This window comes from Bombus impatiens, unplaced genomic scaffold (assembly GCF_000188095.3).
Source record: "Bombus impatiens unplaced genomic scaffold, BIMP_2.2 scf_0154, whole genome shotgun sequence".
NCBI classification, from domain to species: Eukaryota; Metazoa; Arthropoda; class Insecta; order Hymenoptera; family Apidae; genus Bombus; species Bombus impatiens.
Window position 1 is genome coordinate 237,286 of NT_176573.1, and position 14,640 is coordinate 251,925.

Sequence of the window (14,640 nt, forward strand, 5' to 3'; positions counted from 1 at the left end):
TTGAAGCATACCTAAACTCAGTTTTAATTTCACCATATTTCACGACAAAAGCTGTATCATAATTTCATTTTCCACCAAGTTATCCACTCGTCTTTGACAAGTGAAACGTGAGGATTTACTCAGCCTTCAACATATTCTGTGTATCCCTCTCAATAACCTGATACATATCAATACGCACGTGGCTATAAATTCACATAAGTGTGTGTGCAATATACTAGGTAAAATATAAATTTAAAAACAAAATTTCGGCTAATAGCCAGAACATAGCAGAATTTGGTTATTGCAATGAAGTGAATGAAAAATTCTGCGACGTATAAAGAAGCTAACTTTCTTCTTGCTATTATAAGAAGTTAATCAGGCAAAAGGATACTAGATTCCAAGTTAGATTCAAGTCTCAATTTTACGACGAAAAAGATTTTAATAACTATAATCGCTAATTTAATATGCGATTAAGCAACTAATTCAATCCTTGATCCATTTAACAACTAAATATTCGCTCTAATCTTAAGTTACGATTATACATAGATCGAATAAAAATTTCAAAGGTTTGATAATAAAATATTTTGCTTGAAATCTATAATTAAACATCGCCTAATTGATTCATATAAACATACATCTTTGTTGACTTCGCCTTCGAAAAATTGTTGCGTATCCAATTATGTTAGCGTTTATAAATCAAAGATTATTATATAATCTAATATATATCTGTAACACAAGATATTCGAGTTTTTGTCGTTGCGTGGAAGTTACAATGTTGAATCCTTATTTTAAAAATATTGAAAAATGTGGGATCGAGAAGAAAACGTTGTAAGTTACAGATTTTACATCGATGGTTTCATCGATGGAACTAATCGCTTACAATCCTTTAAGAATTCAATTAAAAAGTTTTCTTTACAACAGCTCCAACAGCTGTAAGAATTATAATTGTATATTTGGATTTGATTCTCAAATAACGAGATAAAGAAAAAACGGCTTCCTCCAGGCACTACATCTCGAGAGCAGACAAGAGGCAAAAAACATTTTCAATTTCGTGCAATCAACTATAAGGGTGGGGAGACTATACTTACAATTAGATGAATAGGGAAGGAACAGAATTATAATGATAAACCTCGATATATAAAAGAAGATATTTTTATATAGAGACACAAATATAAATATACCTAACTGCATATACATACATATATCATTGTATTAATATATATAGTACTATGATATAGTACTGTGATGATATGTAACTAAATAAATGATATCTAGCGTAAATATATTATTTCAACCACATCATACGTGCCTTATGGTGTAAAATATTTAATCTGCTGTATGATTTACAGAAAGAGAACCTTAAATATCTTGAATAATTTAAGCTCTCTGAGAATATGCTGGAAATCTCCCACGTGTATCCTATCTCTTGTAATTACAGTAGAAGTTTGTCTATCAGCAATTGATTTATTATTTTATACAAAGAACACAGACGTGCGAGTAATAACTTCTCAAGTTATTCTGCGAGGCACGTTAAATAAGCTACAAATTTGGGCAAATAAATCAGGTTCCAGTTTCTTCTAAAATGAAATGCACTGAATACGAAATTATTTGTCGGAAATAAGTTTGATTAATAAACAGATCAACTGAATTCAAATTTTAGGTATGCTAATCGTTAAGAAATTATGATTCGATATTAAATTATGAATTTTAAAGAAGAACGTAATATTTGTTTAAACATTTTCAGAGTAATAGCAGATATAATTTGAATTAATAAATACGTACACAGCTATTGTTAAATCTAAGATCGGTTATAGTACAATTACTTACGAATCAACAAATAAATTTGTTTTTAGGAAACTAGAATCTACACACAATTCTGTCTTAGGAATAACAACCAGAATACTCAAAATTAGCTTTACTTCGCTATTCTATCTACTTCACTAAACAATTATGTATATAGATTTTTATAAATTTGTATAAACGTATATATTGCAGTCTTCGGATCTTTCATCCACCATAACTTATCCAAAAATATTACACCTCGATTCATCGGAGAATACGTATTATTTTGTTTCAAAATGTATTATATCAGCTTCAAATAAATTTATAGTCATTTATAGATCAAAAGTTCGTCTATCGCGAAAACTAATATACAGCAAAGTAAAGTTTAAAATTCGAAGTAAAAGTTTAAACGATTGAAAGTTCGAAATTCGTAAAATATAAGTTTTGGTACGTTTTAAGGCGAACAAACTTGTAAAACGATCCGAAGGCTATAAAATTCTAAAATTATCCGAAGTAGTACGAAAGTCTAAAATACAAACAAACTGTGAAATGTTCTAATCTTCCGTTTCTGATTCTGAAGGTCTCACACCCTTCAAAAACTTCCCTCCAAGATTAGCTTGGAGGATCGCGTCTCTTTGGTGGAACGTAGGATTAGTCAATTATATCTCGCAAGTCAGCCTCCTGATAATACGATACTTCCGAGTATACGGAAAATTGCTGCGCTTATGTCTTCTGTTCTCAAGAAAATCGACGGGTGTTTACGCTAAATTGTGTGAGAGTTTACGATGATGTTAAATGCCGTTGAGAGTGGTGTGACTGGGAAATATCATTTTGTCTTTTACGATCATGTTCACATTTCAAACAACCAAAGTGTTCGAAAAAATATATCTATCGGCGTACTGAGTTCGCGAAAGTGTCAATTCGTCCAAGATGCCCGAGTATGCATCGCAATACGCGTATGATATGGAGATACCGAATATAAAATATTCAAATTTTCCAAAGCATTAGATATCCGACGGTTTCGAATATTTTTAATAAAATTGACTATTATGAATAAGAATTAGACATTACAATTTTGTGAATTTCTAAAACTTTTGTACAATAATTAGTATATTTAAATGCACATGCATGTTCCTTTATTAAAAAGTGTTCTCGCGAGCAAAATAGGTTATTTGTTCTCCATATATTTAGCAGTAAATATTTCATCGTATTTACTGTTAACGAGGAAATAATTACTTTTGTCACAGAAAACAATTCATTCTTCAATTTATATATGAATAGTTGTATAATATTTATATATCGATAATTTTAACACCAAATTTAATCATCAAATTGTTTGAACAAGCAGCCGTCAAATAATTTGGGGATCCATTATAGGTGTATAATAAATGGTAAACTTATTTTGTAAATACAGAAGCCAGAAGTAGAAAGAGAAATTTATAACGGCGCGCAATCATATCATTGGGCGAATTGTAGGAAGACCCTCGAGGAACCCTATCATGGACTACTTTATTTAAATTAGCGCCTCTTCTAGCACGAAGCACGACACTGAAATAATTTTCACCGCAAGCACGATGTTGATATTACAACCGTGTTTCAAAAGGGAAAACTCTTCTGCTACAACATAAAGTATGTCGTGCAAAAAATAATGTCCTTCCCTAAGGGAAGAATTATATTTCCAATTTGTTTGTTTCGGTTACATTATTAAACCACCGAAACACGTTGAACGGCGTATTACGCGGAAATATTAAAAATCTACTAAATTTGGGTCTATCACATATATTATTATTCGTGTAAAAATGAGTAAATATGCATCGACAATTTAAATAAATATTTTTCTCTGGAAAATAAAATATATTGCACTTTTATATATTCGAGACATTTTATATTGCAAATTACATTCATACGAAATGTAAAACAAATGTCTCATCAAGAATACTTCATCCGATAACATGAATTATAATTATTTTCAGTGGTTTTTATATCACAATAACTTCGCAGAAGACGGTACTTTTGATATTTTTAAACAAATTTCTAAATCGATATGAAATTTTTGTCAATCTGAATGACGTCCCTGCTCGTGTGTATACGTAAAATAATCAGCGATTTTGTATACATATGATCTAAAGTAATCTGGGTTATGGCAATTCGATATAAACGGTGGAACTTTATATCTTCAAGCTCGCATTGAGCAAATCCGAATTTGGTTGATTCCATGTAAAAGTCACAAATCATAAATAGCGTAACCAATTAACTAAATTACTAAACTCTGTTACCTAAGCATTAACGTATTCTGTAATATTTGTAATATTTTAATAAATGTAATATTTATATATTTTGTAATGTTTTAACTAACGTTTTAATAAATGTAACTTGTCTTAGATATAATGACTTGTCTTAGATATCGCTATATCGTGTTTGTTAAATAAATGTTACAATGCATAAACAAATAATTTCTGTTTAACAGAACCACCTCTTCGTGATGAACAATCGGTGAAAGTGGCAGGTAATCAAAGAAGATTAAGAAAATCATCGAGGAGAATGTCGAGGAAATCAGAGGGGGTGGATGAACGCCCCATGGATCCGGGGCTCAAACTTGGTACCACTTGAATGCAAAAGAAAAAGGTTCGTTTTTATATGAAACAGATGTTTCCATATTCTTACTTAATTCGGTAGATATCAGTTTCTGTATCGCAATACTTAAATATGCTAACAATAAGCAAACGATTTAGTTTTACGATCAAACATCGTGCAAAGTGTCAGATTTTAATCTATTGTATTATATTATTGCCATTATTTTGAGTAATACGTTTAATTACAAAGTTTGTTTATTTATGCAGGACGTATTTACAAATATGTTTAATTAAGAAAGACAGGAAAAATAAATTGCCAAATACAAATATTAAAGTCAGGCGAAAGTTACCTATATTTTTTGAAATTGTATCAAATGCTTTTTATGCGTAAAAAGGAGCTTGAATCTACAGTTACTCTGATGACTAACTAGGCATCTTATGACTGATTTAAAACAGAGTAACTGCTTTGAAAGTGGATCAAACGACTTGAGTTTTTTTTTAAAGTTAGAAGGATTAAAGTTGACTTGGTGAGCTATATAGAGTTGTATTAATATCTATAATTAATTTCTATTAATATCTATAAGTAATTAAAAAGCTTCGTGAAGCTTTCTCTCACAGAAATGTAAATATGCTTCAAAATATTTTGGATTCATTAGAAGAGCTATAATTACGATCAAGCAACTGGAAATTGCTAATATCCAAAGAATTTGCCAGAAGTTCTAAATCAAACATACGAGTAAATACTTGAAATTGTAACACCGAATAAACATACTTGAAAATTCGTTTCTGTAACATATATTTAAATTACGTATGTATGTATAATTGTACAACATGTATCACTTAAAATATTATTTTTATCGTTCCAAAGATTTGTTACAGTTCCAAATCATCAGCACGACTCTATATTACTATATACCTTCCTCTGTATGCACGATTAGCAATTTTACTATTTTATTCTAGAAGTTAATTATACTGTAACGAATTTAATAAATGTAGTCGTCTTAATCAAATAAAATCGACAGATTTAATAGGAAATTTATATTTTATTAATGTAAATTTTACCGATATCTGCAAAGTGAACTCTATATGTTTTCTTATGTTAGAAAATAATTGTATTCCTATCCAGTATATGAGCTGGGAAACTTTTTTGCTTACGTAATCCATATCAATATGTCTGAAATTGTGTCATAGTTTGCTATGATTAAGTTCAATGGTAAACTGAAAATATTCTTTGTTTACCAATGTACATCTTTTTTTTACCTGTTTTAAGTTAATACCCTTATACGTTTGTTTACAAGTCAAAGAATTTCCAATCGAGCTCTGTTTGATTATTTCGATGTCGAAGAAGCAGAGTTATCGTTACATTTGTGAGCTCAAATTAGTAACATTACTAACAATACGTTTTCTTCAATTCAAAAATTCTACATTATTTTCTCGATCATCGAATACGTGCCATTTATACAGAAATTATTATTAGTTTAATTGAAATATATATATAATATTGATTGACTAAATTATGTTAGTGAAATTTACTTGTAGTATCTTAATGGTTACAAAGCCCTAAATTGCTTCCAAAGTCTACTTATAGTCTATCTTAACATTGTTCAACGTTGTGTATTGCTACTAAGCATCAAGATTACAAATATTGATTCTCTGTTTATCAGTTGTCCTTCGTTCCATCATATATGTAACTATTTCTGAACAGCGACAAAGAATAAATTGACGAGCACTTGTTTTAAAGTACAAATGAGCAGTACGCGGGATGGGCAAATCTTGGCTTTGGGCCCTGTTTCCTGCGACGATGACGACGATGACAATGATGGCGTACGTTACTGTAACGACGGCTACCTCGACCTCGGTACCGTCTCTTTCTACAACTACCAGCAGCGAGATTTTCGATACGAAAAGGGTAAAGTAGTTTAATATCTCTCAATTTCTCCTTCAGTGGCCTTCTTGTTTAACTTGGACAAACTTTCTTATGTTTCATAATGTAATTAATTAACAGGCCATTGAAATATTACGTCATTCTATTTATTAACATTTTCCCATAGGCTGCATGTTCTTTGTTCTTCTATATATTTTAAACGACGAATACTTCTCTTTCACGATCCTTTGCTCAAAGCATTACCAATTGACTCATTCGAATCTGAATACATCGTTAAATAATATCGGACTGGCACTGTACTAAGTGAGATATAACATTGACCTAACATCTAGTGAGTTGTTAATTCACACGAGTCTCTTAGTTCTCGAATCTTTCTATTATTTTCGCATTATTTCTAAACAAATCGATTCAACGTATGATAAGGCTCATAATACTGAAAAGTATTTTTTTATCTTAATTTATATTTGGTTCTATTATATTTGATAATTTAGAACGACGTGAATGCGATGACAAAACGTCACATTGGTTTTATAGAACCGCCTTTAGAAGGCTACAATATGAAACACATGATGCTTTATTCTTTCATAAAATACTGTTCGCTGAACACGAACGTTACAACAAATAGAGATCTATTGTAACAGCACTCAATAATTGATATTGTATATTCGTTATTTTCTTTATGCCCTACGTTGTTAAGCCATTCAACGTTAAAACTAGAAAACGGACGCTTGTACATTAGAATTAACTTATCTTCGTTCCTGATTCCGCTGACACAAAATACGAAGAAGAACTTCCGTAATTTAGAATGAATTGCAAATTGCTTAAATTTAGTATATAGCGTTTAATTTGATACCGAGTTCCAAGAAATAATCTTCAAAGAACAACAGCAATTACCAGATCTCACTACAGAGGGGAGAATGCGCTCGATAGGTTTTATTTCCCAACGATCTACCATTCCATTGGTTTGGGCATTCAAGCTGTCACTAACAAGATTACTGACTTCTAACTCCACTTAGCACATAGGTCTGTATAAAAAGGAATTTGCGGAACGTCAATCTCCCCACAATGCGAAAGATGCGGCAACTTCTCACAATAATTGCAGAATTCTGCTCTACTATCATAGCGATTCAACAGTATAGAATAGCAATTATGCTTTTATTTCAGCTGGAAAATGTGATTTTCTTCGAATAGCTGTATCATGTACATCAATCCTAGCAATTGTATTAAAATTGGAAATGTCGAATTCTATCATCCTAAGACTCGTGATTAGATTTAAAATTCTTGTTGTCTCGCCGCGTCTGCCTCGGTTAATTTTTACTTTAATTGTGACAAGAACTTACAACGAATATTAAGTAATTAATTATTTAATCGAGATATCATTTCTATTTGAAATACGATGGCTGCTAACGAATGGATTCGAGTTCGTTTGAATAAAATAAAACAGTTGGCTTTAAAGAGATTATTGTTATACACGCTTGCGTTGTACATATATACGGATAACGTATGATCGTGTAAGTGAATTTTGGTTGCAATGGTGCGCTTGCATCAGGCGAATGAATACCCTTTCGTTCCTCACTCTAGCAAAATTAAAAAATAAAAGTGGAAACGCGTATCCGTTGCAGAATTCAGTTTCGTGGATTCAATCGAGCATTCTCGAATGCTCTACGGACGCTTCAAAAACGCTCCGACTGTTTTTATTGCGTAAATATCGACCGAATGCTTTCATGGCGTGTTCTTGCAAATATTTGATTAACTTTAAGTGGCAAAAAGAAAGCGACGATATGAGGTTTCCCGACTATTTTGTACAATAAATATCATCCGTACGCGCGTACAGAAAGTTCAATTCATTTTATTTCCACCGGTTATACGTACAATTTGTTCGTTCGTGTTTTCGGCCAGTATTTATACCAACTTGCTTATTTCCCTTCTGCAGAATTAAAGTCTTCCGCTGTTCGCCAAAAAAGTTTGTAATTAGTAATAACAAAAGAAGTACATACACTTTATATATCGAAATACACCCTCGATATTTGTTACTGTATATCGATGGAAGTAGAAGTCAGCAAGTAGATGTTGCATCGTGACCTAAGCTATGAGAATTGGAGTGTTGAAATTTATCAAAAATAGAGAGTCAAGAAAAATAACACAAATGTGGAGAAGAGATTGAGCTAAAATTATGACGCGAATTTGCAGTCGCCTGAAAGAACCGATTATATTACACCACGTAATTCTGTACTCAGAGTAAACGTAATTTTATTTGAACGTCCTTTTCCATAGCTCGAATCGACTACGACTACACGAAAGGAGGCCGATGCCCCCGAATCGATGTGTTTGCGTTAATTAGTCTAGGGTCAAACAGGAGGAGCAAAGGTTCTTCCCATGTAACGTATCCTAGTTGACTTCCTAAATGTTTCAATTGATTAGGGCTACACATCCTCGACCGAACAGCAAAACCAATATTCATCTGACAACATTTCAACAAGCTTATGGCGCTTCGGCTGAGTTTCAAATTAACTTACAATGCGCGCAAGTTGTGCCTTGTGTCGGTTGGAGAGGAATCGATAATCGTGAGAATGAAAATATTGCAAGTAACTGCGTTAATCAATTGTTTATTTAATAATAGCGTGTAAAATTGAAAACTAACGTTCGTTAGAAATAAATTTCATTAGAAAAGTCATGATCTTATCAAAATTCAGAATTATTACAGTTCAATGTGTTCGACTAAACATTCATTTTCTTGAAATTCAGAGAGATATATACGATAGTGATATAAGCAAAGTCTATTAGTAGTTACATTGCAAGTTATTGAAATTATACTAGCATCAGACAAATGCTCTTTAACATTCAGAAATGTTGTAGAGATAAAATAATAATTTAATCAAATATTATACAAATATTCAATATTCGTTAAGAGTTAGAGCTATAAAAAATTATTAAAGGTATATTATCTTCTTTTAAACTATAGATTAGCTGCAAGTTTTAATATGTTCCATAAGTAAAACTAACAATTGATATTACGACACTAAATTTTCCTTTGTGGAAAGTTTACCAAGTAAAAATTGGTAATGCATGCATTGAAATGAAAAAAGGACAAGCAAAAAGTTCGTAATATGATAGATTAATTTTTTGGAACTAAACTAAATATGTAATACAACGTTGTATCGAATTTGTTATTATTTCTTATTTTTGTTGTAGGTGTTTTTAAATAAAGTATACTTCTACAGACTTTTTTTCTCATTTTTACTCTTAGAATATAGTTCTACCTCTTGATGGAATAAACCAAAAGCTCTCCCTGCAAGGAATGGTACAATAGAGATAGGGTAGACAAGAGCTATCACCTAACACCCTCGGCTAACTAATAACCCTCATCCATCCTGTTCACATCGCACAAGGGAAAACCACGATCTACATAAAATTGGCTTTTAAATTTTTAAGCTAGTTAGCATAATCAAATTCTAAAGTACTACAATTTTTTCTAACAATAGATTAATTTTTGTTGTAAATTTACACTGCATTTTTATCTGGATCAAAAGAAAAGGGCTATCTTTCGTAGGGAAGAGATACGTATAGTGGTTAATATTTAGTATTTGGAATTCGAATTTAAATCTAAGTGAACAGATTTCAATTTTACGAATCAACATTGAATGATCCTATTTAATATATTGCAATTTATGTTTGCTAAATTTATTTGCCTACATTTTCTACCATATACAAAAAAGTTAAACGATTATTCTGAATCATAATATTTGATGTGACAATATTTTCTTTCTATTATAAATCTAGCTAGCATTTGGTACGCGCATGTTGCAACTTGCAATAAATTTATTCTTCCGCAATGAGATTGATAACAGTTGAAGACAAGACATAGTTGGATTGTTAACTGTAAATTCTGTAAAAAAAGATATTTCATATGCATCGATCTAATACTTTAATTAGAAACACACGCACACACATATAATAACAAAATGTACATATGCATTCGCAACTGGTGTTCTAAGATTTGCATAAATATGAAAAGCAGTTTCATATTCGCGTATATCCGTTTGTAAAGGCAAATTTTAGTATAGATGCAATAGAAATCTCTGTAGCAGAGGTAAGTAAAATTATGCACTGATAAATGAACAAATCGAAGTATACCTATTACAAGATGTTCAGCTTCCTCCTTGCTAGAACCATATTTTCTTACATTCTCTGGCATAAACACTCCGCTCGTCTTCAGGAGTACCACTTTATCGCTGATCTCTCTCTCTCTCCCTCTTTCTTTCTCTCTGTCTGACCTTTTCTCTTTCGTTTTTCGTTCTTTACTACCAAGTGCAACTTCAATCCTTTCGATGCGTTCGGTGTGGATTACTTCAACGTATTTCTCCGCCGAGACGTACCTCTCAGGGAATTCGTAAATGCAACAAACGCTGTGTACGGGATGTATATTTCTAATATTTATCGCAGTCTGTAATCTCTAGATTACGGAACTTGCTCAGGTTTGCTTCGGCTATATCTCGCGCAAAGCGGTTTTGCTGAGTAGGCAGCTAAGCTGAGCCACTGGCATAACCTTCAACTCTGCTCAGATAGTTTGTAAATTTCAAGTTTAACGACCGTCGATGAGAGGAACAGTTGTTTTCTCCCATTTAACGAGACGCGACAGAAATCTCAAGACGGTTCTAACTCGCGTGGTTCCGCCTAGATGCCTGCATAATAACACGACTTGTTGACAAGCAACAACTGGAAATAACTATCGCTGTCGCGACGCCGGATGCCACATTCCATGCTGTAGAGAATGTCTTTCCTGTTGGCAGAGAACGAGGTATTATCATCGGCCACCCATCAAAGTTAGAGATACGAAGCTTAGCTTTTGCACGCCTTTACAGAAGTGTACGGCAGTTATTGTTTGGTTCACTCTCTGGAGGAGAAAACGACTGGGTAGCGGTGGCCTACCGAAGAGGAGAGTACGGAGAGTCACCTGGGTCCCTAAGAATGCACAGAGACGACTACCTGGCTCGACCCTTGGAATGGAAACAGCGATTGAATTATTCGGTAGTCGCCTTTCAGGGAAAGAGCACCATCGGACTGTCTGAACGTACGCGAAATACATAATATTGTGATAAGAGTGGAAAGACTAAAGAGTGGAAAACGACTGGTTGCTAGTAGCCTAATAAACCCAATAAAGAGAGTACAAGGGTTCATCTGGACGCTTGAGAATGCATAGAAAGAACTGCTTCATCCGCCGGAATAAAGAGAACAACTGGATTATCCAAGAGGAGGAGTACAAGTAGATTCTGGACGTACGCGAGACACATAATATTGTGACAAATAAGTATTATCACTTGGGTCACACTCTGGAGGAGAGAGCGGCTGGAGTATCTACCGGGCAGCTGCCAGAGAGGAGAATATAAGGAGTTTTCTGGACGCCTCATCGCAATAATTACAATACGAGGTTTCGATTGCTTAAAATCGGACATCCGAAAGCAAAGCATTTACCGATTTTGTTGAATTTAATTGTATTTGAATTGGGCTTGTAACATTCGTAAAAATGGATAATCTTCTACGCGTGTCCTACTACACGGAGAAATATGAAGGCATTATACGAGTCACGTGTTACCGTGTGAACGGATGCGATATGAGAATAGAAATGAGAACAGGAGAAGTAGATAAAGGGTCTTTCTACGTAGAGACCTCTTCTACCGTTGTTTTTGTGTGTTACGTTTACTTAAGTATTAAGGATTATTAAGTATTAATTAGGAGTTTTAAGAATGTGAAGAATTTTAGCTATTCTCAGAGATGTAAAATCCTTAATCAAAGAAAGTTTTTTCTGTCAAATAAATTTGGACTTTTTAGTTTACAAAACTACGAACTATGTTATTATTATCAATGTTTGAATCATTGCGAAATTAAGGACACGATGGAACATGAATGTCGCTTTATGTATCGAGTTTGATAAGTTGAGATTAGATCTGTGTTATATCTCACTAATCGCAATTTACTTTTGTGTAAAAAAAGTTCTCGATAAGAACTTATTAACATACTTTCGGATCATTAATTTCAGAATTTTCACTCATTTCGTTTATTTCTTTTAAACCCATTTATTACTCAAACAATTACGCTCCTAGTTATTTTTTCGAGATCTGTTCAACTTACGTGCGCATACTACGGATTTGCTTAGATATTAATATATAATTATGTATTATATTTTTATTCATGCATGAATATATATGATACAATTACAGGGATACAATTGCAGTTTAAGGGAACAACGAAAATCATTTACATTTTAAGAAAAGAGAACTCCTCGTACTTAATTTCGCGTAATACGGCTGCGTAGTATATAGCATCGAAATTGTTTGCGTTAAATAAAAAGAAACAGTTATTGGACGATACCATTAGATAATCATTCAATTTGAAATGCAGGTTATACTCTAAAACAAATATCTGTATTGTATTCATTATGTTACTGTACACAATTCCATATGAAATGTACGTATATATTTATAAATAATTTACTAGCTTGCGTATTGAAAAATACTCGTAAAATTAATTTATCATCGATTCTATTAAATTTATAAAAACACATCGTGTGAAAGTTGTTCATATTTGTGTGAATCAATTTACTAAAGTGTGAAAACATACGATAATTATAATGTTGAAGGAGATAAAGAAAAATGTTTAAATTCGAAGCAAGATGTCACTTCGTTTTAAATTCTCATTACTTAATTAATACGATCCATAAATTGTGTTAATTGAAAGGCGGGTATCGAGGAAGCTCTGGACGTGATAGAGGCGGCATCGACTGGATCGCTGGGTGAAGATTGTGCCACGACAGCTGGTTTTAAATCCTTGCCAGCTATCGTAGCACTTGATCCTCGACGTTACGATACAGCACGTCAAAAAGCTGACATGACAGCCCTGATGCTCCAAAATCTTGGCACTATCGGAGTATCAAGGCACAATGGTGAGTTACTAATAATAATTGCTAGAAACTTACGATGAAAAATCCTATGTAAGGTTTAAACTACAATCATTATAAAAATATTGAAGCAACAATGATAAGGAACAATTACACAGTACATAATATTATTATCTTTTTAGTTACAAGCTTAGTTACACTTTTAATATATAATAGTAAACGCTATCAACTTTATCTAATATTTACATCGAATATTATCAACTATAAAATGAGTACATTATTAATATCGATAATTCGAATAAATGAGGGATCTAATATATTTTTAAAGAATTATCTTATCGGAATTCAATTTCATAATCAATTGAATCAAGTAAAAGAATATTATCATCTAATGATAGTGTTGGTGATAAACCAAAATTTCTGATTTTCCGGTGAAATCAAAATAGAATAAGTTACATGATTGTAACGATCATACAGCGAATTGATTATTTTATGTAAAAACATAGTGATCATAATGCAAACAATTTATTAGTCACTTAAAACTCAACCTATCGCCAATAACGTCCTGGAGTCGTTAATCACCGACAATCTCAGGATCAGCTAAATCATTTAAGTCAAATAAACAATAATCGTTGTAAAATTGTCAATTTCAATGGCATAAGAAGAATGTAAAATGTCATGGACTCATAGAATATTCAATACATTCTCTGTTCTGTTATTTTGGTAAAACTTATCGCGATTAGATATTTTCTCTATAATTTACACTTTCTGAAAAAAACATTGAAAGAAGTATTATTAACAAACATAATCGGCCAATGAATAAAATAAATTATGTTGCAACAGATTATCTTTCAAATATTTGTTAACCTTTCAACTGTGCGTGTATTTTGAGAAAGTATATAATATTGTAAAAATTGTACCGATGCCAATTATAACGAACAAACTTATCGAGCGGAAGACTGTCGGAGTCTTAAATAGCAGATAACACACCGTTTCCTGACTATCCTCCAACATAAATGAAGACAATAAACAACTGGCATTTCGTATCTAAAGTATTAAAACAATTCCCAAAGAATACATCTTTTATGCCACTTTAACCACTCGTGCAGACGGTGACGGTTACAGTAAAATTCCATTTATCGCAACTCCATTTAGTGGAATGAAATTTGAAATTTTAATTAATATCCGATCAAATGAACTCCTATCGATTCAACTCACTTATCTGAACACGAACCCTTACTATATGTATCTGAATTCCCGATCGATTCAGACAAATGGAGTTTTATCATAACATTTCACAATAGATTTACAAGTACCTTACGCATTGTTACGACACGCGTTCGATTTTTTCGTGATATTTCAGCCTTGGAAGTATTTGTATGCAAGGTAATATCTAATCTATCCTTTCGAACAATAACCCTGAAGATGTTAAGGCGAAGAAATTGTAATAAGAGTACGTACATGTTGAATAGTGATAAATAATTTACCGATAAATAGTTGATACACTAGAAGACACGTACACAACG

General features: G+C 32.5%; 1 protein-coding gene across 5 annotated transcripts in view; it reads left to right on the plus strand.

Annotated features, from left to right (window-relative positions):
• Nucleotides 1-14,640, plus strand: part of LOC100748359 (probable G-protein coupled receptor CG31760) — a 69,658-nt gene that overhangs the window by 30,904 nt on the left and 24,114 nt on the right. For all 5 annotated transcript variants that reach the window (XM_012382486.3, XM_012382488.3, XM_012382487.3 and 2 more), the window contains exons 2-4: nt 4,229-4,386; nt 6,076-6,243; nt 12,955-13,159. In XM_012382486.3, the coding sequence (XP_012237909.1) occupies nt 6,097-6,243; nt 12,955-13,159 (352 nt within the window). In that variant the 5' untranslated portion in view covers nt 4,229-4,386; nt 6,076-6,096. The remainder of the gene's footprint in view (nt 1-4,228; nt 4,387-6,075; nt 6,244-12,954; nt 13,160-14,640) is intronic.